Genomic DNA, 27,990 nt, shown 5'->3' with positions numbered 1-27,990 from the left:
GTGGCTAGAATAGCGTTGGTACTTGTGGCGCCATCGTTTGGGCTTTTGCAATAACTGGCCATCGGAGCTGCGGCGGCGCTACGGGAGCTAGCGCTTGTGCCGCTTGTGCCCCTATGGTGCCCCTTTTGCTTTTGCGTAGTGGAGTAGTGGTCTCGCGTTTCCTGGTTTCTTCCGTGCATTGTGGCGGTGCCAGCTTGACGTCTTCGCCTCTGGCTTCGCTCTGCTTGCAGCTGGTGGTTATCAGGTGGTTCCCAGTAAGCGTAATTTACTTAATATATTCGTTGCATTATGCAACCCGTTCACAATATTATCCTTGCAGTCGCACTGTCCGGGCAGCTTGATGACTACCGCAACTACGTCGGCGTCCGAGTTGCCGTCTTCTTCGTCGAAACTGGACACAGCCGATAAATCTGCGATGTCGACAAAACCCTCCAAGTCGTCGATGGAAACGGTATCGGTAAGTTACGGTGTATCATACTGACACGCGTGCTTGCTTTTATTTTTATTTTTTTTCAATGTAACCGGTCTCGATCACCGATTTCGCTTAACGCAAGCAGCGTCTCAGTGTATCGAAACACTGCTGTAATCAAGTTACATGCATGCCGCGGACAGTGACGGGAATCATAACAAGAACCAGCGCTTGTTCCTTGATTCGTGTAAAAATCTGAAGCGGTGTATCTGTAGATCAATTTCTCGACGACTGACGACGGTACGATTGACGGTACCTGTATTACTGCAACTGTTTTGTTTTGCTGGGTACATGCTCGTCGAAAAAAGAGTTTTAACTGCAGTGACTAGTTCACTGTAGTTTGAACTGTTTGGCTGCTGCACTCTTCACCGTTATAACCACGTGGCGTTTGTTGGAGTTGCGTCTGCGTTCATGTACCGTACACCCCGTCATGCCGCGAATGAAGCCCGACTGATTGCTTTCTGACCGCATTCGCTCCATGGAGTTCTGGCTTAATCAAATGACGTTGTTTAGTATACGCATAAATGATTGATCCTTCGTGCCGTCGCACCAATAGAAGGTGTCCGACATTGCTGTGCTGAGTCATCGGCGTTTACATACGAGGAAGTAGGAACTAGCAATCTAGAAGTGCGCATCAGTCCATTCTCATTACGCCGTCCCGTGTCGTCGTGCCTACTCATTAGCGTTGTCTGGGTAATGCGTAATACTGACATCATACGGTCGATTCCGATCCTGACTTGGTCCGATCTTGATTAGCCCTTTTTCGCAAGCTGAGGGAGAAAGCCAATCATAATAAAGAATTTCGATCTCTATCACGATCCAAAATGCACCGTGTGACACCGGTATTACCCTTGTCGCGTCGGATATTTCCAATAACGATTTATCATGAATTGTATCGACTCTCACGAATTTCTAATTTCTCTGTCACTTTCTTCCGGAGCTCACACAGACGAGCCAATCGCGGTTCACAAATTTGATGCAGAAAAGTTTCAGTCATGATCCAAAGCAATTATGTGAAATTTTTTGCACTAAACGTTCCCTCCTCTTGTGTCTTGTTAACACAGCCCAGCAGCAAGGTGTTCCATTACGGCATTGAGGAAGTACCCTTCCAGCAGGAACTGAAGTCCATCATTGAAGAGATCCGCTTTGCTGTGGCCGATGTGGGCATGTCCGCACTTCCGTCAGACGAACTGGCCAGTTACTTCAATTTGCAGACAAAAGAGGACAAGCGGATGTGTGTCATGATGTCGCGTCAAGGCTTCCAAGTCGTCGGCAATGACTACAATGTTCGGGATGTTGAAGATGGGCAGTGTTTCGAGACTGTCAACACCCTGCTAGACTCCATAAGCCCCACTTACCGGCGTCTCTTCAGTGAAGCATTGACAAAGAAACTGCAGGAACTGCAGAAGGACGATCAAAGCATTGACGAAATGTCAACAGGTAGCACCGACCTATAAGTTGTTGCGACGAGACGTGCTTTTCAGCGCTTACCTGTGCCAACTGAACCATTTTGCAGTTTAATGACAAAAGACTACGACCTTGGTGCTGTATTGCAGGTGGTGCATTTGTGCCAACCAGTGTTTCATGTATGTGTGTTCTAGTCATTTCTGAATCTCCCCCACAGATATATTTTCGGACACTGCTTGACACATTCCGGACAATATAATTGTGAAGTAAACAACAATTTGCTGACCCGTGAGAACTTTACAGATGTATAAGGTTTATTTTATTATTTCCAGGTGCTACTACATGATATAATTCTGAGTTTGTATGCTTATTGGCCTTTTGTGCAACTGGATAAAGTACGCAAAAGCATCTTGGTGGCAAACGGCACTCGTTATGTGGTGCTAGCATTTCGTATTTGATATGCTTGCTTTTCCACATAAATGAGCAATTCGTGCATTCAAACATGCAGCACCTCTTCTTAGATGCAGCAGTCATCTTCAAAGTAATTCAAGCATTGAGAATTGTCTCCAGAAATAAAACATTCAATGACACAGACTCCTGATGCAGGGAACATGTACGCACAACATTTATTGACACTTAAAATCTCTCAATATATGTATATATAATATTTATATATTTATATATAATATTTATATGCGAGTTTTGTTAAACAACCCCTGAGGATCTTATCCTTTCTTCAAACTTTGTACAGAGAAGTGATGAACACATGGACATGTTAAATGAAGTGGAATATCTTGCCTTGCACTTGTGTGTGTGTTCTAGCTTGCAGAAATTGCAGGCTGGTGTGCTCTTGCAAGAAGATAACAAATTGGAAACACCAGTCTTTCTCGAGTCTCAACCTCACTGAAAATGGTGTGTTCCCAACACCGAATTCTAAGAGACATGTCGAAGCGTTAACCAGACAACCTCACATTGCTGAAGCCTAGAAATGCTGTAAACTACGGCACATGAAAATATAATTGCTGCTCCCATAAATGCACTGTACACAGCAAGTTCAGTCTCACTGGGTGCACCAGATTTGGACAGGTTCCGCAGCAAGTGGAAGTGCAGTCGGTGACAAGCGGCAACACATAGCTACCGATTCTGTCCAATAAAAGAGGCACAACAGGAGGAAATGCAAACTCTACGAGACAACTATAGTTACAGTGAGCAAGGTGTGTGTTGCAGTCTCTGTACTTCACGCGTGTTGAGCCTTGGCGAAATGGCTGGGGCAACACTGACAAATGGTGATTGCAATGCCTGAAAGGTGGTGGGCACAAAAAGGGGGTGTGAAAGGGGGTCCTTAATGTAGAATGTGTGTTTGTGCAAAATGGGTCTAAAAAAGTGGTATTGCTGATGAAGCGTTTGTGTCGATTCCCAGTATCTCATATTGGGTGTGCTGCTTGCAAGGTTGTTGGCCTCGGAGGCCAACAAGCTGCCGCCTCGAGAGAGCCAGCTGCCTTTTGACCGACTCAAAAGAAACAGCGGCATTGTTTTGTTTCCTTCGTAAAGCACAGCACCATGTGACACTTGCCAGGCGGCGACAAGCACGTGGACACTTAGGTGAAAGAATGGGAGACAGAAATTCGTAATATACACAGTATGTACAGGGAATTATAAATAACAATGGGCGATGGTGACGGAAATCATCTGGAGGGTGGCAAGTAAGTGATGCAACCGTAATGAAGGGACAATTGTGCCTCCCTCCAGTCTCTTCTCTGGCAAATCATTGAGAACAAAAGAATAGAGTACAAACAACAACAAGCACCAGGACTTCCTTAAAAAGCAAGTGTTGCAAATGAGTACTAGCACATGGCATGGCTTCTTGTCACATAGCCAGAGCTAAAGCAGTCCAAGACCAGCAGGTGTCCCAGGCTTGCTTGCTTTCTTCTGTGGCTTGGTCCCACCGCTGTGACTCCTTGGCAGACGGTATAGGCCGGCCGCATGTAGCATTGTGGGAGTAGCAGTGCCGCAAGTGCAACCGCTTGTCTGGAATGCAGTGGTGAGGGAGTGGGTGTGTGCTCCTGGTGCGAGGAAGTTTAACAACACTGGTGGCATGGACGTCTGTTCTCTGCCCCCCACAATGCAGGGGGTGGGGGCAAAGTGTTTTGATTTTGAGGGCATAGCACAGGGAAGTGCATCCGCTTCTGGCTAATGCTGGCCTAGCCATTCTGACTTGTTGAACTAGCGGCTTTTTCTAGTTGCCTGCGATCACTCGTGCTCTGAAAAGAGAAAGGCAAGCACCACGTTCTTTGAAATCTGAAACAAATCTGTTCTGCTAGAAAATGTGTTTGATCACCTATGCTCGCACTTGAACAGCGCAAAACAAACTCTCGCTATTTTCTGCAACCGCGTAAGTATCTAGTGACAAACACAGACTGTCCAACTCGGGAAAACATGTTTGAATGTAGAGGCTGATTCCCTGATGTCAAGGTAAAGGCCCAACTTTTATTATTGGCATCTCTTTGTACAACTTTTGGGGCAGGGAAATACAGAGGGCAAGGACAGCAAAGCTTCGTAGGCAAAGGTTGTAGAGAATTGCCCCTGAAAAGAAATACACATCACATGCTTTGCGAATGGCCCACTACAGTGGCATCTCGTTGACACGAATCTGCACAATATGTCTTGAAGCCCAACTCTTATGTGCCCATTCGTGGGTTTTTCATCGTTGTAGTGTGTAACCAAGCAAACGAGTGGCACAGGGGAGGACGAAAGACGGGCAAGCACAGAGCGCAGGTACAGTTCTTGTACATTCTAGCACAAGAGCTCACACTGCTGTGGCTTCCGGTAAGATCATAGGTTTATGACCCTTCCCACTCCTGCAAGTGCAATCTCCTTGCACTTTAACCCATTCAATCATTTCAAGGCGCAGTTGTGGAACTTAGCGCATTAACGCAGTTTGGACAAAACCGGTGGAAGTGCTTCGACTGCCAGTGCTGCTCGAGCAAAGGCTCGGCACTGCTGTCATGGAAATCTAGCTGAGCTCTAATATGATCTAGCTGTACTCTAAAGCACATCCAACTGCGCTAGAATTTCACATTAGGGAATATTGCAATCGTCTGCGATTTTTTCGGATAATATCAAAAGTTTTTCTTTATTTTCCTCGCCAACATGCCATAGGAGCAATGTATTCATGCGCTATGTGAGACTACATTTTCACCTGGAATTGGATAATATGGCTGCAGAAGTGGGTTTTCACTGGTTTTTATAAACCCACAACGTTATATTTCGGCATACTACCTCAAATAACATTCCAGTTACCTATGAACAGTGTGATACATGCCCGCAGCCGAACATATTCCGTAGTAGCGGCATAGAGAAATATCCAGTTGGAGACTGCAGAGAGAGCCACTGCCACACCATTGATTCCGATTGGGTAAGTGATGATCACGTTGATGAGAGTCAATGACACTACAGATCAATGCTACATTGAATTTGTCACAGAGTGCATCTGTTTTCATACTCTTTTAACATGCTTGAGATAATACAATTTTCGGGTGGTGCATTTAATTTTTCAGTTCTCATGAAGGTCATGTCAACAATATTCCACTGTAAAGTCAGATTAGGGCTTGTTTTTTTTCCTAATAACTTATACAATTTCTCTAATGACTTGTTACCATTTCTTGCTTGAGCCATTCACATCTTTATGTTAAAAACAGCTGAATAGTCTTGCCCTTGTATATCTTTTAACTCATTCTTCAAGTGGCTTGGCATGGCACAATACAGCCCAAAACCTGTTGCTGCAACTGCTGCCCATTAGACCACAATCACACGCATGCTCCTCTTTATGTCAAGGCCACTCGTTCAAATGTCTGGCACATGCATCAGGTGTCAGCTAGTGCTTCGAGAAGCTGTGTTGGGCAACATTGCCCTTGAGATTGGCATACATTTTTCATCAGAGGAGCAAGATTTATCTTGAAAGTGGGTGACGTCGGCCAATAATGATCAATTGAAATGTGAAAATGCAGGATACAATAACAAACAGGCAAAGAAGTAATGCTGAATAGTTGCCTGTCTTCTTTGTCCCATCTACGTAATGCTGTTTTTCATAACGCATATATAATAGCTTCTGTTCATGTAGCTTCGCTATAGTAAGCATGTAGAGAGTACAGACAGCAGGTACGTACCTTCAATCTTTTCCAAGCACCGCAGCACTTCCTTCTCAAGTTTCTCATCTTCGAAAAGGTCCAGTGAAGAAGCACTGTTGGCATACCGTCGCCTGCAGATGTCGCTGACTCTCTCCCAGTACATCTTGTTGTTGTCCACAGCTTCTGCAGTCTCTCGCGCAGCTGGAAACATCTCGGCCAGAAGGCTGTGTAAGACAACACAATCACCTCTTCAGATCAACAGTAAATGCTACCACAACAGATGAACTTGCTAAATTCTGCTTGTTAAAGAGCTTCCAGGCAAATGAGATAAAGTGAGGCTGAAGAAAAACTAGTGTCTTGCCTCGCACTGCTACCGCATTGCAGCAGTTGGCCAATGACAGCAACACCATCTTTTTAAGCCAAGTTTACAGACATATTATTAGGCGTGAAATGGTTTCAGCATGCAGTGCTAACCATGTTTCAAACAAGATTTCGCAGTATCTCAGTAAAATATGCTACACCAAAGACATTGCATCGTAATACACTGGTCAGCGTCAGTGCCAGTCCTGCTCTATTTAGACAGTTTGCAGGATATAAAAGGACACTGCCTTGGCAGTTCCGCAACACTGATCCAGTTTGAGAACAAAGAAACTGTAAAGCTCTCAGCTCACAAAATTTAGTGCATGTTACAACAGCGCCAAGTCCTGGCATACTCACTCAAATATGGGCTTGACAATGGTCTGGATGAAGTGGATTTGCAGCTCAGGGATGTATGCCTTCTCGCGATCCATCATCTCACTTGGCTTCACACCCATCGCTTTCTCCAAATCTCCTTGGGAAAAGAACTCGTTGTAGATGAGTTCCTGCAGAAAGCAATTATGACTAATGTTACAAAAATCACAGTCTTCCATTTTAATTATGTGATTGCCATTGACAAGTTAACATAGGTGTGCGCACAGGGGGGGGCAGGGGGGGGGGGGCGACCGCCCCCCTAATCACCTAAGAGGGGGGGCACAAAATCTGCCCCTTACATTGACCCTTCTAGTCACATAAGAGGGGGGGGGGGGGGGTAGTGCAAAATCTGCCCCATACATTGACTTAGTAGAGTGTGTGGGGGGGGGGGGGGCGCTGTGATGAACCTTTTCCCCCCCTGATGGGGAACCCTGTGCACGCCTATGCAAGTTAATACATATGTTACTTCAAACAGCAGCAACTCGATGAAAGTTTCCCGAAGTTTAAAGGAGATGCCCTTTCAAGTACACGGCCAGTCGACGCACAATCATGAAAATGCACTGCTAATGTGCCACCAACAAATTATATCAAGTACAAACTACTGAAGTAATGCGATGAGCCCAGAACTGCACCATGTATCACCTATTCTGGACGGCCTGGGCCGGAAAGATTGGCCCGTGCAGTGCTACTACTTATATTATCAATTGAAAAGTTGACACCATCAATTAGAATGAAGCCTAAATCAAGCAATAAGACATGCCTGACCCACGTGAAATGTCATTACACACAAGCGTTACCCTGTGTTTCACCAATTTATATATAAACTTTATCAGACTATATATGTACGCCACACTTACTGTCCTAACTTCGGCGTTGTATGCTGCAAATGTTCTTTGAAATCCAATATTAATTGGCTAGCGCTGCGTACATGAGACAGACGGCCATTTCTTCACTTACATTGTCGTGCAACTTTTTTGCAAATGTGTTACAGTCATAATAGCCCGAAGATATATAAAAAATGGGTGCAATAAGCTGAAGATACATAAAAACGCCAGTGTAAATTATAACACTGTCACAAGTTCTCACAAATGTCTCCAGAAAATATTGTGCGTGTCGTTTCTTCACAATAACTGAGAATTAGACATTCCCATGTATTCTTGTGAAACTGTCAACTTTCAAAAGTGCCTAGCATAGCAAGCCTGCAGCATGTTCGTAAACATTGTTTCTGTGCTACCGTAGGGTAGGCTCATTACGCCACATAAAAACAAGCAGATACAGAGATGATGTGAGTCAAAGAAACCACTCCCCTTCTAAGAAAATGAATTAGTACAACCTATTGCAAAACTAAGCAGACTCTCTTTTGCTACAATTAAGAAATTCTGTCATGAAAAGCTTCACCCTCTATTAGCACCGTTAAGGAAACACAATAATTCTACCAAAGAAACAATTCCAAATCATTGCATTTTGATGTAAAGTACCCAATAACGCTCCCCCTGATTCTCAACTTCATTCACAAAATTTGTGAACAAGCTGTCACTGCAAGCATAGTAACCAAGCCCAAGCTCTCATAAAGTAAAAGGCTAAAAGGTAAAGAGTTAGTATTTGCAACAATGCAGAGGTCAATCCAAAGGCTGTACTTACAGCAATCTTCTTTGAACTCTTCCAGTCTTTTGTCTGGTCAGAGAGATCGCAGCACGTGACCAGCATGCTCGTGAGGAGATTGTGATGCTTGCGATTGTCGTAATTGTAGCCCTCTATGCCAGAAAGAACAAACAGAAGCGCACGAGTGAAATGAGATCAGAATGTGAAACGGACATGATTAGCATGTATGCAAACCAAGCGATTCGACACTTTGACACTCACCAGCCACCATTAGCTTGAGCTCTTGTACAATCCTGAAATGGTGAGCGAGGTCTGTTGCCAAGATGATGTCACGCATCTGATCCAAGCAATCAGTGTACTCCTGCAAAGAAGCAATAGTCACATCACCACCTGGTCAGTGTGTAAGTCTTCAGACAATATGCTACTAGAAGTTGTGCTGGGTTCAAACAATAAATGCTCGCTTCCCAAGACGAAAGGTTATCATGGTGCCTGCAACAAGTTCTATCATGTGTATGCAGTTGAGTATGTGTAGGTAGCTTGCACGTGACGTTATGGACACAGCTTCATAATGTACTGGTTCTCCAACATGGCGTCTTTGATGACGTAAAGGCAGCACAATCGCATTGTCGTTAACCTGCTTCAATATGATAACGACATGGCTACAATATTATTGGGCTCTGTGTATCAAAAAATGAAAGAACATGCATGCGATGTACTGATAAGATTAACGCAACGTCACAAACCTTGCATCCTGCCACGCGGTGCTCCAACATGGCGGTTTCAGTGACGTCAGTGCAAGCCATCTATAGTGCTATGACCTGTCTTACACTGCTGACATATATAATTCAGGCACACATCTTGGCACAGATTCCCTTGTTCCATACAAATGCATCTTTCATAAACAAAATAAGGCTTCAGGATAGCTAAAAAAAATTTAACTGCCTTTTCTTGCAGACGAAAACCAGTATTTAAGAACTCTGATACATCCAAATATTTGCAGAGGAATGTTGTTTGTCGCTAGCCAAAGAGTAGTGCTGTTTGACAAAATACGTCGCGTATGTGTCAGAGGAAATCCATTCCGACAGGGTCTGGCCAATTTTGAAAAGGTAACTGTATACTAGTATAAATCCTAAAGATATGGTCATGTAGTGGACAAAGCTGGGTAAAATAAGGGAACAGATGAAAACAACCTTTGTTATCACTAAATTTCAGTTGAATATGTTGAATATGAAACAAAATGCGTAAGCACCAATGCACAATATATTTCAACTTTGCAACTCACCTGCCTGGAAAGGTTCTCAAAGATGTTGCACCCATCTGTGTTCAGTATTGCCATTGCCTGGGCGAAATGGTGGCGCTGCACACGAGAACAAAACAAATGTTACTACACTTGCGACTAATGACTACAATTCAAGCAGAAGCAATGGTTACAAGATATTGCACCCACCTCCATGACTGATCCTTCTGAACTGTACAATGATGCCAATATGGATTTCTATGGAAGAAAAAAGAAAAACTTAGCAGATACACCAAAAATAAGCCATTTCTGGCTTCCTTGAATACATAGCAGTGTGCAGATAATGCGATGCAATGAAATGAAAATTCTCCCGGTATATTAAGTTTTAGTACAGCAAATGCAATAAAGCTGTGACATAATCAGCATTAATATAATGAATTAGAGCATATAATAAAAAAAATTTGGTGGCCATGCTTTATTTCAACAAGAATACATCTCTTGTTTATAATAACAAAAACGAAAATGCAAAGTACACAACATTATTAGTTACAATGTGAACGCTCACTTGCAGCTCTAGACATTTACGCTGGCTAAAAAATGGCAAATACTTAACAATAGCAACGTGAAACAGTACATTCTGGATGCAGACGTATGTTTTAACCAACTACATAACTTGGCTTTTACACAGCTAGCAAGCAAACATACTGATCCAATGTGACCACACCAATCACATGGTTACATATAAACAATCGCTTAGCAGGCATTTGTTATTCACTATTGATCACATGCCATGTATCACCAGGGCAAGGTACTGATAAGCCATTAAAATTGCAGGACATCCATTGTACTTTGGAAGAGGCTAATAAGGCGGCAATAGGGGCTAGTTGGTACGTCTTCATGCTTGTGACGCGCTGCCGGAGGACAGGAACCAGAAAAAACGAGGAAAACAGTTTTCCTCGTTTTCTCTGGTCCATGTCCTCCAGCAGCGCATCACAAGCATGAATTTGAAAGAGGCATTGTGCTTGAATTTCTCTGGCAGAGGCCAAACGCAAAATTTTTTTTGCCGATATCATCACACAAACTCATTAAATATCCAATATACTGAATGTTAAATATTGTTTTCTCCAATACGGCTTTGTGACATGGTGCTATAGTATGGCTGTGCCGCATACGCAAGCAAACATAGGGAACTTTGCAAATGCATTTATGTTTCGCATTCTGTGTTACACATGGACACTGGACATACAATGATCTGTGCATTCCGAGAAAACGCTAGTTTCTTTAGACTTCAAGCACAAGTACACATTGGTTTCTTGTACATGACAAGCACAGAACAAGATGCTTGGCCAGCTTGTGCATGCGTAGTATGTGTGCGTGTGCATGTTTACACACGTGCATGTGTGTGTAGTATAGTGGCACATTCCATGGGCTTCATGGACTTGAGTGTGCTGCATACAGCACTAATGTTTTGCTCTAGGACTAAGCAATGAGAAAAGTAGAACTTACAGAAGTGAGCTGAAAAGAGTTGTTTGTTCCTCGATGATCAAGATCATGGCAAAGGCATGCCACAAACAGCGAAAGGCCTTCCAGTTCACTGCAAACACAACACAAGAGAACGTTCAGCTATCATAGGGCAGCACTAGGAAGCATAGCTGAGCGGAAAGCTGCAAGCTAACACAGAATGAGACATATCAGTCTTTAGGCAGAATACAATGTACCATCCACAAAACAACACTAGCATGACAAGATAAGAGCTGGCATCAGCCCGCTACGATGTGCTCGCAATGATAACAGTGAACATCAACAACGTAACAGCCATGTGCTGCTGGAACTCCAGCTTTCACGGTGACAAACAAGGTCACAACTCGTGCGGAAGATAAGATAGAAGCCAGTGAAGGAAAACACGAGCAGTACTCACGTGAGGTAAGGCCCAATAAGAGAGAGATTCTTGAGGAGCAGGTAGCAGAAATGGGCTACTGCAAAAGCATGCATCCAGTTGTGGTAAGGAGGGTCCCGGTATCCTTTCTTCACCATAAGCACAAATCTGCAAATAACAACAAAGAAAAGGCAGTCATATGAGTGTGCAGTACAGTCATGGAGATGGCTGTGGCACGTTATTATAAATTTCCCAATATTTCTGGGAAGACTTGTGATGAGGTTGCGAATAAGCTGCGTGCCATTTCTACGTAACAGCTGCGTCATTTTGAGCCAGGAAAGAAGAAAAGAAATCGCTTGACAACAGGAGCATTGAATCTTGTCAAAGCAGTACATGGCCGTTACCATGAGCACTGCGTCCCAATGTCTTAGTTGCATACAAAAGATTAATTTAACATTAATGCTAATGTCATTTCACCAGTTATAATGACACCGTGAAATCGTAACCCCTAGTTAAGTGACACATTTTCAGACTAAGTTCATTCCTCTCTGAATACCTGTAGATAGATAGCAGTGCAATACTACCTGCAGCTCAAAAAAAGGCACACACACACACAGCACTGTGTCTGAGTATTTATGCAACAGAGCACAAAATTCAGATGGTGGAGACAGAAGCATAATCCTGAACAGATTGTACCAAGCACACCTGTACAGGCAAAATTGTGAGCCTTACTTTGCCAGTGAGTCCCTGGGGATTTTGAATCTGCTGGTAAAACCAAGGTCCTCAAACATGGCTATCACGACCTGCAAAGAGAAAGGGCAGTTATTAGTCATTGTTGTCCACGCACCAGGGCAAGCAAAAGAAAGAAATAAACAAACAATACAGCTGTGCTGCAATTGTTTGTAAACACCTCCCTTGAGGTACTGGCCATTGCACAGGTGGGGATCACACTAACACATTATCTTGGCCAAATAATGTAGCTCAATGGAGCTGGCATGAAAGTACTACAGGCATGCCTATGTGTCAAGAGAATTAAGGCAGTATTTTAAATGTGTTTGTCTTGTTAAGGAAGGGAGATAACGGAAGTGGGGGCACCTGATAGTGACTGTAGCTACGTGTTATGCATCACTCAGATGCAAGTTATAAACAGAATACTACTTCCAAAAGTGTGTTAGTTGGAACAGAAGATTTGAAAATGCTTGCACTCGTCTAGTCCTTTGCCCAGGCCTAGCTCATATATATATTATATATGACATTATATATGATCAACATTATATATGACAAGATTATATATGATCATTAACTAATGCATTCCTTCACATCATGCAGTAAGGATGCGAGTAGTGAGCAAACTGTAAAATTAACAACAGTTAGTTGCTGATATTTACATTCTGCAGTGTAAGCATTGTGACAATGTTTTCACTTCACTAAGGTTTCTTTAAAGCATAATTTAACTTGTGTCATAATAACGAATTGCATTATAACAGCTTTCTTTAAAACACTTCAGTTGGTACAAGTTGCATCATTTGAAGTATTCTAGCAGTGAAGAGCTAGAAAAAGGGTGTGCCTGTAGAGAGAGCTAATGAGGCATTCATTGTTACCACAGCAGATAGCCAATATCTTACGCCTCTCTTTCAGACATTGACAAAAACTAGTTACCGTGGCACACAAAACAATCAAGCCTAACCGAGCCTTCGCAGCAGCTTCAGTTTTCTTGCGTATTCTTTATGTAACACTAAATACTATAGCAAGATTCAAAAATAATCATCTGCTGCTCCGTTCTCAAAATGACGCAATACCATAAAATATTCTAGTAACAGGGCATATTTTCTTTTGTACGGTATCACTGGATATGTTACGAGCACCCATTTTGCACAATTAAACATATCTGTACAACAAGAGAATGGGGCCAGGTCCCACCAGTATTATGCAGTACACTTATAACGATATCCAAGTGCCAAGGAAATCCCATCGTTATAACCGATAATTGTTATAAGCGGGTTTAGAAAAAAAACAGACGTGGGTAGGCTGCTCAACCGCATCGTTGGAGTCATCGCTCTCACCGTTTTCCGCAGAATGTATACGCGCAACGATTGCCTCATCACTGAGGCACTCGGACGTTTCCACAACATCGTCTGCATGTAAAAGTCGTCCATACCCAACGCATCTTCGCTAAGTGCCGACCACAACTCCAGCACCCCTTGACGGGAGGTCAAGGGGTGCCGGAGTTAGTGCATATATCGGTGTGACCGAGTGCACGGACGAGGCTAAAGCAGCGGCTCCGGGAAGGAAGTTTGGGAGGCAAGCTCCTGCTCTCACTTCCGCGTAAGCTGTGCAGTTGACTCATTTTCTGAGGCGGTGGACAGGGTGCGAGGCGCATCGCGGCACATGTGGTCGGCACGGAAAGCCATTATCGGCGCACGCTGTAGCCAGATTCATTCGCTCTAACCGATATCGCAGCACTGGAGCATTGTAATAAGCGGTTTATATTACCATAGAAAGCATACAAAAGTGGACGGTGCCATCACTGTTCATCGTTTTATCCAATGTATTGTTTTAAACGGTATCGTTTTAAGTGGACTCGACTGTATATAAATTAGTTCCATCCAATAATAATTTTCTATGCATTTAACAATTTAGTATGTTCCTCGTGGAACAAGAAACAGGAAAGACAGAGCACTACAACAGTGTGTAACGATTCCTGATACTTACTACGAGTGTAGTCTTGTCTGGAATAACGCGTGGAGTGTATGAAAATTTTGCAAAGTCTGGACTGAACGATGTCAGTGGAGGTACCTCACTGTTCACCAATTGCTTCACATCCTCGCTGGACACCTGCAAAGAGGCAGAATTGAACAAGAAGTGTCACACAGGAGGATTTGCACTGAGTAGAAGGGACAGGACCTACAATGGTGCTGAATGTATGTCAGCATGCTCCATTCTAACTGGCCAGCATGCTCTGAAGTGCCAACTCACCAGCATGTGGTACATCATGAGCTCATTGGACAGTTTGCTCCGGTGCTGGGCGTCACGCACTTTCTTCCACATCAGAGACTGAAAAGAAAAGTAGAAGCAGGGTTTCAACTGTGCTAGCACTTACTGCAATAACTCTCCTCAGAAATAAGTGACCAATCTTAAAAATAATTTAAAAATAATATCGTGACTCAGACTGCAATGGTAACACATCAGCCATCATTCTTTTCTTGCAGCAACCAGGCATGAATTTCATTCGTCACTTCTGATACCATCACCAGTTAATAGGCTTTTAGGATTATTGTTTAGACTTCGCTTCCCTATTAAGCTGTGCAGCACAACTTCCGAGAGTTTCAGTTATGCCAATTTATGCAGTAAAAGCTCACGCTAAATAAATATTATTCAGCAGTTTTGCTGTAAGCTCCTTTCATCCCAACGTCCAAAATTCAACTTTTGAAATCATGCCAAATCAAGTTTCTGTGGCCAATGCCAGACGTGAGATGGTTAGCCGAGACTGCAGAGAGTTGTCAAAGCTGCACAGAACAGGAAGCAACTCTGCAACAAAATCTCAGCACAAACCTATTAAATAAAAATGTACATCTCATACACTTCCTAACAAATGATTCTACATCAACATTTTCGGAACACAGGATCGCAGATACTATCATAAAGGATTAGTGGATATAACGGGTTAGGGCTACGTGGGTATTTTTAATTTCCTTCCTTTCTTTCTGCCATAAAAAAGTTATTCTGCAATCATATAAATATGAAATTAAACTACCAGTAGCAAAGCTTCAGCTGCGTCATGGCAGTCTAGTTTATAAAAAACCACCCATTTAGTGACATTAGGCATCTGCGTGAAAGGCAATGCAAATATTATTCTCAACTTACATGCATGATGCTGATCCCACAGTATATTGAGAATGCCTTGGCCATTTCCTCGTCAAAGAAGGTAAAACATTTGCCACTGATCTTATTGCAGAGTTCTGCCACACCAATTACTCCTGCAAAGATAACAAGACAAAAGCATGGAATGGGCCTGTCTGCTAAAAATGTTTAACAATAATGAATTCTGTATCAACACACAAGCAGGCCTCTATGTTCTACAGTGGCACTACAAGGCCGCATTGAAAGCTTGCTGAATTCTATAGACTAATATAATCCTATAGGTTCACTCAGGCATAAGATCTTATGTGTATGTCTTTTTCGTAATATTTATCCCCTAAAGCCAAACATGTTATTGTCCTTTTTTTTTCTTTTCCATTGCGAGTTTTATTTTGTGGCGACCATTAGTTCAAGGTTGATCTGCCTACAAACACTGACTGAAGCTGGCATACAGCCTCCATCACCTGAAACATGTTAATGTTAATTCCTGACTTACGTATCCAATTGTTTTAAGTGATGCCACTGTTAGTAGCCTATGTTATTCAGCTGTAGCCTTTTTTCGATACTCAAGTGCTTTTGTAACCCCTACTCCTCTCTGCAATTTCAGTCCTAAGAGTAAATAAATGATATGAAAGTGCACTGGTTAGATTTGAATGGCATGATTTATGATTGAGCAAATAAATTTCATTTGCTGCAGCAACATTTATGTATAGCTCAGGAGTACTCAAGGATAACATAAATTGACAAGCATCAGAACACCATTATATGGACATTTTCACCAAAATTTGAATACGGCCACAATGGCTACAGGTCGAACTCACAACCTCATGTTTGACAACAGAATGCCAGCCAGCTATTTGGCACTGTATAGGCCATGGTATGCTTCAAATAAGTGTAATGATTATCGTGAGATCAGCATAATAGCAAAAACATAATGCAAGCTGACTGGAATCAGACAGCTACACAGAACAACAGCTACTGGGTTTGATGAAATTCAGGTGCACGTAAGCATAACTTTAGAAATCAAACCAGCCAAAAAAGATGTTCAAATCCTTACGGGCTTCCACTACAAAAATGCAGGTTTAGGACATGGTAAGCTTTTCATAATATGCAAGTATTTCGGTGCATGTTTCCAGCACAAATGGGCAATGCAATAACGTGACAATGCACTTTCTTGTCACAGGCAAGCGATATTTGCAAAGCCACAGTTGTGAAGCATAGATGTGGCGCTGGGACACTTAGATCAAACTAATCATCTGCCAGCCAAATCCCCACGCTTTCTGGGTAGAAGTATATAACTAGTATTTACTGCACATGAAAATCATTTATGAATTCAAAATTAGGAACCAAATTTTATGGCATAATCTACATAATATTGAAGATCTGCAAATGCGTAGCAAAGCACAAGATAAACTTGATCAGAGCACAAAGACAATTAAAATGCTACTTACCAGAGTCATCTTTAATAGGAAAGCACAGGATGTTCCTAGAAAAAATGGAGTGAGAAAGAAAGCTCTTAAGCTATTTATTCATAGCAGCTACTACAAAGCCATAAGATAATGGAACTGCAAATGGCTTAGGAAAAGCCAGAAAATGTGCTCAAATAAAATGGCCACTGGTTAATGAAAACCTAATACTTAATCGAAATTATTCATTTGAAAACAACATGTTAACATTAAATTTCTGACTGCAAGCAATTGGCATAATTCATCAATGCTTCTTAGCAATATTCATAGCCATTTTATCGCATATCAACTATCCCATGCTGCCATCCACTTCCATTAAACTCCTCTTCTTGTCATTTCCACATGTTTGCACAACTAACATAGCTAAGCACAGCAACTGCACCAAAGGCAAACACAGCAATTCAAGCAGTAAGAGTGTATGTTGACTCGTTGAATACAAATTTATAACAAGAAATTTTTGCCTCACATGCCACTGAATGCAAGCAAGAAAGCATCACTAATTATATATGTCAGTAACAGCAAAGAACTGCGGCATTCTTCTCCTTTTTTTTTTTTGCACCTTATTCATCGTGAAATTTCAGCACACACAAAATACAAGGACACAGTGCAGGGGACAAATGAGTGCTTAACAAGCTCAGTGAAGACTAATGGCACTTATATGTTCTGTAATTTCCAAAAATAAACAGTTGAGAGTTAAGTGCTCATTTGTATCCCACACTGTGTCCTTGTCTTTTGTGTGCGCTGAAATTTCACAATGAACATGAGCTAATTCGCTCAACTTTCAGTTTTACTGTGCCTTATCTTTGTGAAATTGGTTCACAACTTTCAGTATGCCTGTCTACAATTTACTACAAGCTGACCAGCCAAATGACATACCTTGTTCTAAAGCCTGTTGTTTCATCCATTTTGCGGTAAAACAGGGGATGAGCATAGGCATCGGTGATGTTTAGGAGCTCTCCTGAAATGTAGGGACATAAATTAAGTAATTGGCTAGAAAAACAGAATGACATGTATTATGCATTATGGAAATTAAACTTGGGGACTAGAAAGTGATAGGTGTGCTTCCATCAGAGTAGTTATGTAGAAGCCGCAAATAAGGAAACACAAAATGCGTGAAGTGAAATTCGCATATTGCTCATTCATTTTACTTAAAGGCAAGAAAGCCTGTCTATTATAAGTGTGAGCAATGGCAAAAACTCGAACAATCAGTTGCGAGGGCTGGACCTCATTCTTGTTTAACTTGGGACGCTAAACCCCAACAATTATTATTTTTCTTGTTTAACCACATTCTGAGAAATTTTTCACTTTTCCGTGATGTGGCACCTGGCTTGTTCTTCAATGAAGCAACAATTCTTTACCCAGTGAAAGCAACACTCTTGTAATGACCTAAAGCACTCTCCCCAAACACATAAAACCTAACATGTGAAAACATGTTGCAACAAAATTACGCCAAATCTTACCTCACCTTACAAGCATGATACATACAAGAACGATTTCAACAGAAGTATAGAAATGACTTTTGACATACCACTAGTAGCAACATGGCCTGCAATGCCCTGGTCGGCAGGTATTCGGACTTCGGTCATTGCCTGAAAGAAAAAGAATTAAAAAATACACATATTATTACACTGAAGTTCGCCTGTGGATACAAGTAATGCTGCTTACATAGTGCCCTGCAGGCTTTGGGTGGAGAGACCAGATTGATTTTAACACAAACACATTCAAGAAAACAATGTCTCACGAGTATCAAAGCAGTAATTCAAACTAGGATAGGTGAAAATTCCAGTTATTTCAACTAAATCAGAGAACGTATGCTGAGCTGTTTAGATTTCAACATGTTAAATTAAGTGACTTAAAATTAAGATTTACTTTGGTCACTTTTAAATGTTCTCTGGAAATGTAGTCAAAAGGAGCTGATGAGTAAGAAGGCAAGAGTGGAGATAACTATATTATGTATACTACCTACGTATGTTGACAGGCACTGTTATTTTATGCTATCATATGCTATGATATGCTGTCATCAGACAAACCTATACGCCCACAGCTCTGATATCCTGGATACATGCACACGCAGATATGGGCGCTTTTATTTCTGCTCTCTCTTTCCAAAGTGTCCATTCGATTTATGTTGGTACAGCTGACTTCTTAATTGTTGTCATTCCTTTTCAAGTTTAGATACTTATTAAGTCTTTCAAAGAAAGGAGCTGGAAAATTTTTTCGAGTGTATAGCATTTCTGTTCTATACCATACTTTAATTAAATTTAGATGATACAAACAAACACCAAAGCCCCAGGGAGGCAGTGAAATTAATAACTAGTACTACAGTAATTTTCAACTTAATCAGGAGACATGACACTGACAACATGAAATAATCGAGGTTACTATGCATGCTATCACAAACTCAGGAGCTTTAGCAGCAAATGATGACTGTCAAAACAGGCTGATGATGTGACAGTCCTACATATATGTAGGTCAGCTGATCACACTAGAACACAAAGTGAACTCACCTCAGAGCCATCTTCTGCAAGGTGCCCATCAAACACCTTTGCAACAAGTTCATTTTGCTCTTTGTCCAAAAGGAACAGTGAACATCTGGAACAAATGAAGAGTAGAGGTGCACTAGTTAGGAACACAAGCATATCTAAGGCACTGTTCAAAGGGTTTAATTTGATTGGAATAATGCCAATAAGAATAAAACAAGGATAGCCATGACACAGGGAACAATCGGTCCTTGTTCCCTAGTATTTCCTCAGATGTGATGCCTATGCTGGCTGTTAATGTACGCCTACATGCATGTCTCAGGCCAACTGAAAGTGAAGCTGACTTTACAGACAGCACTCGTGTTACATCTTTTCGTGTATTGTGCATACGTCACTGTCATGCAGCACAATACTGATAGCACATGCATTCACAATACCATCAAGCACAAAGAATGCATGACCAAAGTAGTTATTGACACCAGCTTTTTAAAAGATTTTAAAATAAGCATTTGGTAAAAAGATGATGGTTGCACCATTATAATCTTAATAAACTTTACCACTGAAGCTGTGTCTTATTCTAGTTTGACTGTATGGCATGAAATTCAGTAGCATAAAAATGCACACAATAGATACCTTTCTGCCTTGGTAAGCTTACGGGCATCAGCCATAATTTCCCTCAGCAGGACTGTGACGTCATCTGCAATGGAGAAAACAGAAAACACTCGAATTTGAATGAACTGCCAGTGCTAAAACGTGGCTTTAGTAACACACACGTGCACATACTACGCTTAAAAGGAATACTGAGGCTAACACCCAAAGTGAGTATTCAAAACAAGATTTTGAAATATGTTCGGCATATTAATAAAAGTATTTAAGAGACTCACCAAGATGTGTGAAGAGGTTCTTGGCTACCGACAGGAGTGACTGCAAGAAAACAGAAAGTTGGCAACTGCTGAGGGAAGTGTCACAATGCAAACCATCGTTAAGCGAGAGAGAAAGAGAGTGCAATGAGTGGGGAGGCCATGCAACAATGGAGGCAGCTAGGCACCCTCCCCACAAAGCAATAAACACATTACGCAAAAGAGAGCGAGCAAAGCAATAATACCTGGCACTCTTCCCTGAGCCTACGTTCCTCTTCGTACGCAGTTGTTTTGAGGAGGCAGGGCGTGATGCACTGGAAGCACTCGCGCACCACAGCTTCATCACGTTTAGTGAAGCTGCAGGAGGAAAGAAAGCAATAACAATGATGTGCAAATGTTCACAGCACAATGGGTATGCACGAATGCCACTAACTGAAAGGTATGTTGCTCATGTATGCACAATGAGGCAATGAAGCTTAGTTTAAACAATTTCATCACTGCAAGAAATGAACAGCGGTTAATACTGCACAGCAAACTTGTAATACGTAGTGAAGTAGTTATCTGGCAGGAAAATACGTTTATATCTCACACTCGTTATAAGCCTATATCCATTAAATTCTGATTATCAGCAAGAAACATTTCAATACCTTAAAGGGGCCCTGCAACACATTTCCAAGTAGCCATGGAATAGCTTCACAAAGCAGCTTATTGCCTCATGAATCGACCACCGCAAAAATGTTTAGAATCCGTCCAGTACGAGTGGAGCTACAAAGATTACGTAGTCGCACACTGTAATTGCTTTCTCTCTTCTCTCGTCCCGACGAAAGCGCTGGAAGCTAAGCAGGGAGGGATGACACAGGGAAGAAGGTACGTCACGTGCACCTCGCGACCTTGAGCGCTATTTTTTAAGAAGGTACGTCACGCGCACCTCATGACTTTGAGCACTTTTCTTTTTCTTCGAAGACACGACATACGCTCAGTGCTATCGTGTGCTCGGTAGTTACTGTGGCCACCTGCAGCAGCCGCAGTAACTACCGAGCGCACCATGTTCAAATCAGCCAATGGCATTGAACTTGAGTCAATGACGCAGTAATTTTGAGTAAATAGCATCATTTGTCAAGAGAAGAGGAAGCGATTTTTAGCTGACTGAGAATTTATTGTGAATTCTAGGCCTCAGTGTAGCTGCAGGGGCGTAGGCAGAAATATTTTGGGGGGGGGGGGGCACCTCCTTGGTCTGAAGTGGGGACCGGGCAGGTAAGTGTGGTCGAGCGTCATTTTGCACTGTGTATCCAATGGGAGAAAAAAATTTCGGGGGGAGGGGGAGGGTACGGGCCCAGTGCACCACCCCCTGGTTACGCCACTGGTGTAGCGCTAGAATATTTTGCTCACGTGTTCTCGGGAGCCTCAACTACGGATCGGCAGCGTTTTCTGACCATGTTCAAAAAGTGTATCAGGACCCCTTCAAACATACAAAGGATTACCTAAATTCGGGGTTGTTATATCGACATTACACAGTATTGCCCTCTAAATAACCTTTAGTCTCACAAGAATGCCTCCTCAGTGCTAAATGGCCATTTTGAAATTGGTACATGGCAGTAATGAATTAACATTATACATTTCAGTTGTAAGAGTAAGTTGCTAGTGGAGACTCCCCAGAGAGTAAACAAACAACTAATCCTGAGAATCAGAGTAATCGCTGGGCAAGTTGATAGTCCCTGTTTTTTTTGTTCTTTTTAAATAGAAGGAAGAGGTAGGGAAATTAAATGAAAACTTCCAATTCTGCATCGTGCAAGAACAGCAGCAATATCTCTACAAACTTAACATCCTTTGCCAAGTGAGCGCCATTTTCAATTACATTTAAAATTATTCAAGACGACCTGCCTTCACATTCACAGCTGTTCAAGAGAAGCACTTACTCCTTGCCATTGGTCTTGTTAACCACACAGGGCAGCATGACCACGCGGTCAGTGTACTTAGGGTGCAGCACGGGCACACACAGCAGTGAATGTAGTACGGAGCCTATCAAGCGACTGACTTCCTCTCGATGGTCCTGCGCAGAAAAAGCAAGAAGAAGCAAATGCAGGAGTTTTATGTCCGGTATCTCATTTGGTGGCACAAGAAGAGGTTCCCGCCAAAAGAACACTTTGCAAACTGTAGTCTGCTTCCCTACAAAGCAGCTAGGTTGCAAAACATCAAAAGGTAACATGTTTTTTAGAGGTAGGCACCAATGCGTTTTACTATAATGACGTCACACACAGCTGTAAAGCACCAGTATGTCTGGCTGGCACTTGAAGGTTGAAGTCTTTTCTTGAAGTGAACAACAGTCATCGAACATGAGACATCGGTAAAGCCAATGTTTAAAAAAAAAATTGCATCGTCACTAAAACCTGGCAAGGACAAGTCCTTTTGTGAAAACTTTGGCTCCAGAAGCATTCCTTGTTTGAACACTGTTGATCACTTCAAGTCTGTGAACCCCTGTGTCAACTTGAACTTGACCTTTCTCTGAATAACTGCCACTATTTCACTGAGAGTACAAGAAGGAGAGAACCACTTGGGGGTCAGCGTTCGAGGAAATAATATACAAAATAATGAAAAGAGAGCAAACGAGGGAGAAGCAGAATCCGGTGCAAACATTTTGACAGAAAAACTTGAGTTTGGCAATAGAAGCAGCAGACTTCACCAAAAAGAGAAATGTAACAGTTTAAGAGTGATGTGTTGCTTAAACCAGAAGACCTGTCTTTGCCAAGAAAACAAGTTTTCTCGTGAAAGTGATGACCTTTGATAGAAGCATCTTTTATGTATGCCAAGTTCCCTTTAAATCATGTCAAAGCATTGTGAAAGACTTTACATATACAATAGGTCTTATGCAACACAATCAAGCTTTCTAATGGTGTAGTACTAGAAATAAATTCCAGTTGTCTGGCATTAAATAAATGTAGGTAAGCATTTAGAAGCTCTTACGCATGCCTTAGAATTCCAATTTGAGTGTTAAAATGCAAATGCATTCAAATGTTAAGTGAACAAAAGCTAAAACACAGTGCAGCAAGTTATTAACTCTCAGGGAGCAGCCACACTACAGCATTGCCTATTTACAGCAGGAGACGCATAATGCAAGTTTTCAAGCTCGAGGAAGCGCTGTATGATGTTGAATTCACATACGTGGTGTATGTCATCCAAAGAGATGGGCCGTCGTTCAGACAATGCACAGCTGAAGCTGTTACTTGAGACCTACAAAGCACGGCAAATTAGACACTAATCATTATTTGCACTATTACACGCTATAATTACCGCGGCTCATAGGCAATGACTTACCAAAAGCTTGGCTGGCTCTTCTAGAACTCTTTCACCAACTACCTGTAAAGTGAGAATTGAAGTTCAACAACAGCACAGCAAGATAAAATTTTTCCCTAGCCAATGCATCCACACAATAAATGGATGAACTAAAAGAGTTAGCCTCACAACAATGTCTTTTCAGGTAAGCATGTACAGACCATTTACTCCCATGGATGTACAAAAGTTAGTGCCATGTTAAGTATCACAGTAAGAGAACGTGATTTGGAGAATGAGCTATTGACGGAAAATGTTCATACAATGCATAAAAACTAAGCTTATAATTTGACAAAGGAAACATCAAGATAACTGGAGCGCTAAAATTTATTCAAGTAAGCACCACACAAAGCAAACAGACACTGAAGCCAAGGAAAGCACAGCAGGAATTAGCATTTTTTCCTGAAGTGTTAGTTCATTACAGAAGGTGGTTAGATTAACATCTCCCAATGTAAGTACATGTCTTGGAGTCATTGGGAGCCAAACCCATAACCTGCACACGGTGAATGCAGTGCTCCAGAAATCAAGCTAGTATTAGCGGCTGTCCCTACTTTACGTGACGGTTATGTATATGGATGTATAACCTAACCTTGGGAACGTAGTACCTTCTCCTGACTCTGGCCATAGCAGTGAATGCAGAACATTAATTAAACTCCAAAGGTCGAATGGTGTGCATTTTTCAGACAGGCAAGATGCCATTAAACAATCGTATGTTATCCGAGGCATTTATCTAGGCTGCTAAAGGGTCTTAATTTCACTACATGCGAGAAGCACCACAGAAATCAAGGGCACTCTCCTGCCTTCTTCGTAATGCTTTCCTCGGCTGGAGTTTCATATTCGCGTTCTTTAACTAACAGCACATCCGTGCAAACAACATTTTAGGAACCTAATTAAAGTTTTCAAGCATTTACTAAAAAGTCCACCGTAATGACCTGAACCATGTGCTCGGCTTGGTAATGTCGATTAATCATAATGCCTGCATGCGACACTATACAATGCATTGTTCACATGTCATGGCTTCATAATATCACAGTTCAAAGTCACTCCACTGGATTTATATTAAATGTAAGTGGATGACATACCTTACATGTCAGTTCATCTTGATCATCAGATATCAAAAGAATGAAAGCATTTTCACACTGTGTTGTCCTTTGCAACTGGAACGGTCAAAAAACAGGAAGAGCTTAAATTAGCATGAGTGGCCAAACGTGGAACAATGATTTGAAAAGCTCGCCTTAATGTGCCATGGTACTTACATATTCAATGACTCTGACATGAATTTCGGTGGTTAGTGGGTCGTATAGGCTAGCTGGCAAAAAAAAAAAAAAAAATGGAAAGCAGCAAGTCAATTGGAGTACAGTTTTCAACAAAGAGGCAACAATTACTGATTACTATAGTGGACAACATACCACACAACTGAATTAATCCCTGGGGATCCGACTGCATTCCTTTGAATGTCGGCCACCGTTGTTTTCTAGTGAGGAAAGAAGCAGCAGGTACAGCCGTTAAGTGCCAATGTTTCGCACACAAACGAACGAACAAATGCAACAAGATTGGCCTTGGCCAATTGCAAAAAAGTGATGCAAGGCAAAGAGGCAATGGGATGCAGTTATAAGGGCATTACACAATAGGCAAGAAGAATGGAGCAATTCCAATTGCAAAAATCTTACTTTTTTCGCAGAATTCTAGCATTTGGAGAAGCCACGCGGAAAGGCAGCCACGCAAAGAAAAAAAAAAGAGAAATTGGAGGAGAAGTTGTGGGTGTTAAGGACTCCAAATCGACATACGTGTGCAATGGAGAAACAACGACAGCACGCACACGACAGCAAGTCAGGCGACACACATGCAAGGCTCACAGCACATCGACGCAAACGCTAAACTGGCGAAGCCGCGTGGTAATGTGTGAGCGGAACTGTGACGGTGCATGTAAGCCCGTGGAATCAAGCTACACAAGGTCATGCTAGCGTGAACGCGGTGGGAGCAAAGGCACATGCTAATACGAGTGCGACGGTAGCTAGCACGAGTGGGTATGCCGTTGGGAAAACGTATCTCGGGTTAAAAAACCACGATGCGAATACAGCGTGGAAGTAACATACGTTTTGCGTGTTCGGGTACGTGAGTGAAGATTTCAACAGGAGGATGCGATGCCTCTAAACGAGCAGTTTCATGCAGCGAACGTGATATACAGGTATGCCTACAGCGCAACGCGCTGTGCAAGATTGTCCTCCGCAAAGACGAATCCACATCACAATTGTAAGTACTGCGCGACTGCGACTGGAAACGGGGAAGTGCGCCGCACGTGTAAGCCTCGATGTCGTAACACGACGTGTAACGTCACTTTCACGTAACGCCGGTCTGCTGACACGCACACACAACGTAAGCTAACCGTGACAACGAAAAGAAAGAAAGAAAAAAACAGCGCGAATAAGATAAGCGTGCAACGGCTCAGTGACTGTTGATGCTAAACTAACTTACCCAAATATGGAGCCCATTTAACTGCAATTGTTTATTGGACAGCATCACTTTGGAAGAGAAACGAATCGGCAATAAGTTGAGCGCCCAGACGACACAAATGCATGCAGCGGTTTTCTGCACCAGTACGTTTCGCGGAACATCATATGCTCTAAACGGACACCTGTCAGCGCGCAAGAGACCTCTGTTTACCAGGAGTAATGATAGTCCAGTTAACTATGCATATCAGTCAGCGTAATACATCATGATTTTTGCAAAATGATACCAGTGTCCTTCAATTTAATGAATCGATAGGCGCTGCGAATCGACTAGGCTTAGGTCAACAACGGACAACCACAAGCGCATGCGGCTGATCGTATTATCAACGTCGCAAAACCAATTCAGTGTGATCACGATGTGTTCGCTTTTACCGAATGCGATGAACTCATGATGGACGGCACTAGCCACACAGCACAGCAACCACAACACGCGACACTCGGCTTCGGTGCCAGCCGTAGCAGAATACTTTGCGTAGGGAGGAGGGACTATCGAAAAATTGGTTTCTTTGGCAACCGCTAGGAGCGCGTCTAAGTTCTGGTTTCGGTTTGTTCACAGGTGAGTTGAGCGATGTAACGTAGAAGGTGCATTTCAGAAACCAGATCATGCAGAATAGGTTGTAACATGAGGGGCTGTCTCGTGTTTAGGAATCACAACAAAATAAGTATGCTCACTGCTGAACGTACTTGCTTTTAGTGAGAGGCGATTCGCCCGGTGTCAACTATCATATCAGTTTCGAAGAACGGTGCCACGCAACGTCCGAAAATGCTTTCTGCGGAATGCACAAAAAAGCGATGAAAGTGATGTCGTAGTAGTACGAGCGCCGGAAAGGATGCGGCGCAGCCAGCCAACGCGGCAGACACGGTTCTGGCCTCCTTTCCCTCTTCTCAGCGATGAGAGAAAAAAAGTAATCGAAAAACGAAACAAAAACCGCGGTCGCCCGCCACCGGCTGTGCGGTTCACTTTACGTGCCGGCGAAGTAGGCGAACTGAAATTGCAGGGTTGTGCGCGCGGCACACCGGCTTCCTTTTTAGCAGCCCGTGACCCGAAGGCCTATGGTGTGACCGTGTGACGTCACCGTCAAGGACAGAAAACCCCCAGGCAGGCAGCTATTGAACTTGTGCCAGGCGCCAGAGAGAGAGGTGTTTTTCCGAACAGATAGACGCGCGGCCTGCGCGCTCATTTCTCCTGCAAAATCGCACGCGCGTACAGACGAGTCATTTGGCGGCAGGGCGTGCTCGGCGGAAACCCGTCGGGGTGTCCCCGTCGCGTGACTGCGTGCGCGACTCGAGCAAAAATACATGATGGTGCGCAGCTGCGCGGCATGGATGAGAGGATGATGCGCATCTCGAAACAGGCGGTGCGCGCCCTAGATAAGCGAAACGGTTTTCTCTGGACCGGCGCGTGGGCATATGATGCGTAGAACGTACGCGCGACTGCGCGGTGTGCCATGGCTTACTGAGTATCACGATGAAAGCGAAAGCTGCGAAACATGCTCCTCTGTGACCACGTATACTAGCTGTTGGACATATAGAGCGAACCCCGAAACCAAGCTATTAATAATATAACACGAGAAAGTGTCTTAAGAAGAAAACCCCAAGAACTGCTTCTGCCAGTTTGATCATCTATGTGAGTGCTCCTTGATTTGGTTCCTGTTTATTCGTTCAGGACCGGATATTTTGAGCGAAATAAAGGTAGAAGAACCAAGTATATGAGCACAAGGATAAGGCTCCGGAGAAAGGAAAAGCTTGGGAACGCATGAAAGAACATACAACAAGCATGTTAGCCGCGCAGAACGAGTTCCAACACGGAGTGAAAGCCATCTGCAGAGGGGCCACGTAAAAGACGAGAAAATCGGGAGAGCGAAATGAGAGATGCGTGCCAAATGCGGCCGCGCGACACTCACAAATAACGGTAGAAAGCCCGGCAGTGGATCTGCTGCTTAGTTGAGTATCCCATGTTGCCTGAATGAAACGCACTTCAACTCTGACTCGCCAGGCGGCAGGGACGATAGTTTTATTTTTCACTCCATGCCGCGTGC

General features: G+C 42.8%; 2 protein-coding genes across 8 annotated transcripts; one reads left to right on the top strand and one right to left on the bottom strand.

Annotated features, from left to right (window-relative positions):
- Positions 1 to 141: 141 nt before the first annotated feature.
- On the top strand, positions 142 to 2,680 carry LOC119382524 (GSK3-beta interaction protein). 3 transcript variants are annotated; one of them, XM_037650248.2, is made up of 3 exons: positions 142 to 244; positions 320 to 457; positions 1,534 to 2,680. In XM_037650248.2, the coding sequence occupies exons 2-3, from the start codon at positions 341 to 343 to the stop codon at positions 1,924 to 1,926; spliced, it is 510 nt and encodes a 169-aa protein (XP_037506176.1). In that variant the 5' UTR covers positions 142 to 244; positions 320 to 340; the 3' UTR covers positions 1,927 to 2,680. The 3 variants fall into 3 exon arrangements, with proteins under 3 accessions (XP_037506176.1, XP_037506175.1, XP_037506174.1); XM_037650247.2 differs by having other exon boundaries at positions 142 to 254; XM_037650246.2 differs by having other exon boundaries at positions 142 to 260.
- On the bottom strand, positions 2,480 to 27,990 carry LOC119382522 (cGMP-dependent 3',5'-cyclic phosphodiesterase). 5 transcript variants are annotated; one of them, XM_037650240.2, is made up of 28 exons: positions 25,917 to 25,948; positions 25,112 to 25,126; positions 24,851 to 24,915; positions 24,698 to 24,750; positions 24,524 to 24,598; positions 23,427 to 23,468; positions 23,274 to 23,342; positions 22,031 to 22,164; positions 20,360 to 20,471; positions 20,139 to 20,178; positions 19,888 to 19,951; positions 19,282 to 19,366; positions 18,303 to 18,363; positions 17,651 to 17,732; positions 16,760 to 16,794; positions 15,315 to 15,427; positions 14,427 to 14,504; positions 14,163 to 14,285; positions 12,183 to 12,253; positions 11,493 to 11,618; positions 11,081 to 11,168; positions 9,785 to 9,832; positions 9,620 to 9,694; positions 8,599 to 8,698; positions 8,377 to 8,489; positions 6,721 to 6,866; positions 6,043 to 6,227; positions 2,480 to 4,137 (listed from the first exon to the last, which is right to left on the bottom strand). In XM_037650240.2, the coding sequence occupies exons 1-28, from the start codon at positions 25,931 to 25,933 to the stop codon at positions 4,127 to 4,129; spliced, it is 2,226 nt and encodes a 741-aa protein (XP_037506168.1). In that variant the 5' UTR covers positions 25,934 to 25,948; the 3' UTR covers positions 2,480 to 4,126. The 5 variants fall into 5 exon arrangements, with proteins under 5 accessions (XP_037506168.1, XP_037506167.1, XP_037506171.1 ...); XM_037650239.2 differs by lacking the exons at positions 25,112 to 25,126; positions 25,917 to 25,948 and adding an exon at positions 27,856 to 27,990; XM_037650243.2 differs by lacking the exons at positions 25,112 to 25,126; positions 25,917 to 25,948 and adding an exon at positions 26,636 to 26,801.

The sequence above is a fragment of the Rhipicephalus sanguineus genome, chromosome 2 (assembly GCF_013339695.2).
Source record: "Rhipicephalus sanguineus isolate Rsan-2018 chromosome 2, BIME_Rsan_1.4, whole genome shotgun sequence".
Lineage (NCBI taxonomy): Eukaryota > Metazoa > Arthropoda > Arachnida > Ixodida > Ixodidae > Rhipicephalus > Rhipicephalus sanguineus.
This window is presented reverse-complemented; position numbering and strand designations above follow the sequence as displayed.

Excerpts from the sequence above, each read along its gene's own strand:
- LOC119382524 (XM_037650248.2), top strand. The coding sequence starts at position 341 with ATGACTACCGCAACTACGTCGGCGTCCGAGTTGCCGTCTTCTTCGTCG. Across the intron at positions 458-1,533 it reads CGTCGATGGAAACGGTATCG|CCCAGCAGCAAGGTGTTCCA; the intron begins GTAAGTTACGGT and ends TTGTTAACACAG.
- LOC119382522 (XM_037650239.2), bottom strand. The coding sequence starts at position 27,908 with ATGGGATACTCAACTAAGCAGCAGATCCACTGCCGGGCTTTCTACCGT. Across the intron at positions 23,469-24,523 it reads AAGATGAACTGACATGTAAG|GTAGTTGGTGAAAGAGTTCT; the intron begins GTATGTCATCCA and ends CTCACTTTACAG. Across the intron at positions 19,952-20,138 it reads GAACCTCTTCACACATCTTG|ATGACGTCACAGTCCTGCTG; the intron begins GTGAGTCTCTTA and ends TCTCCATTGCAG.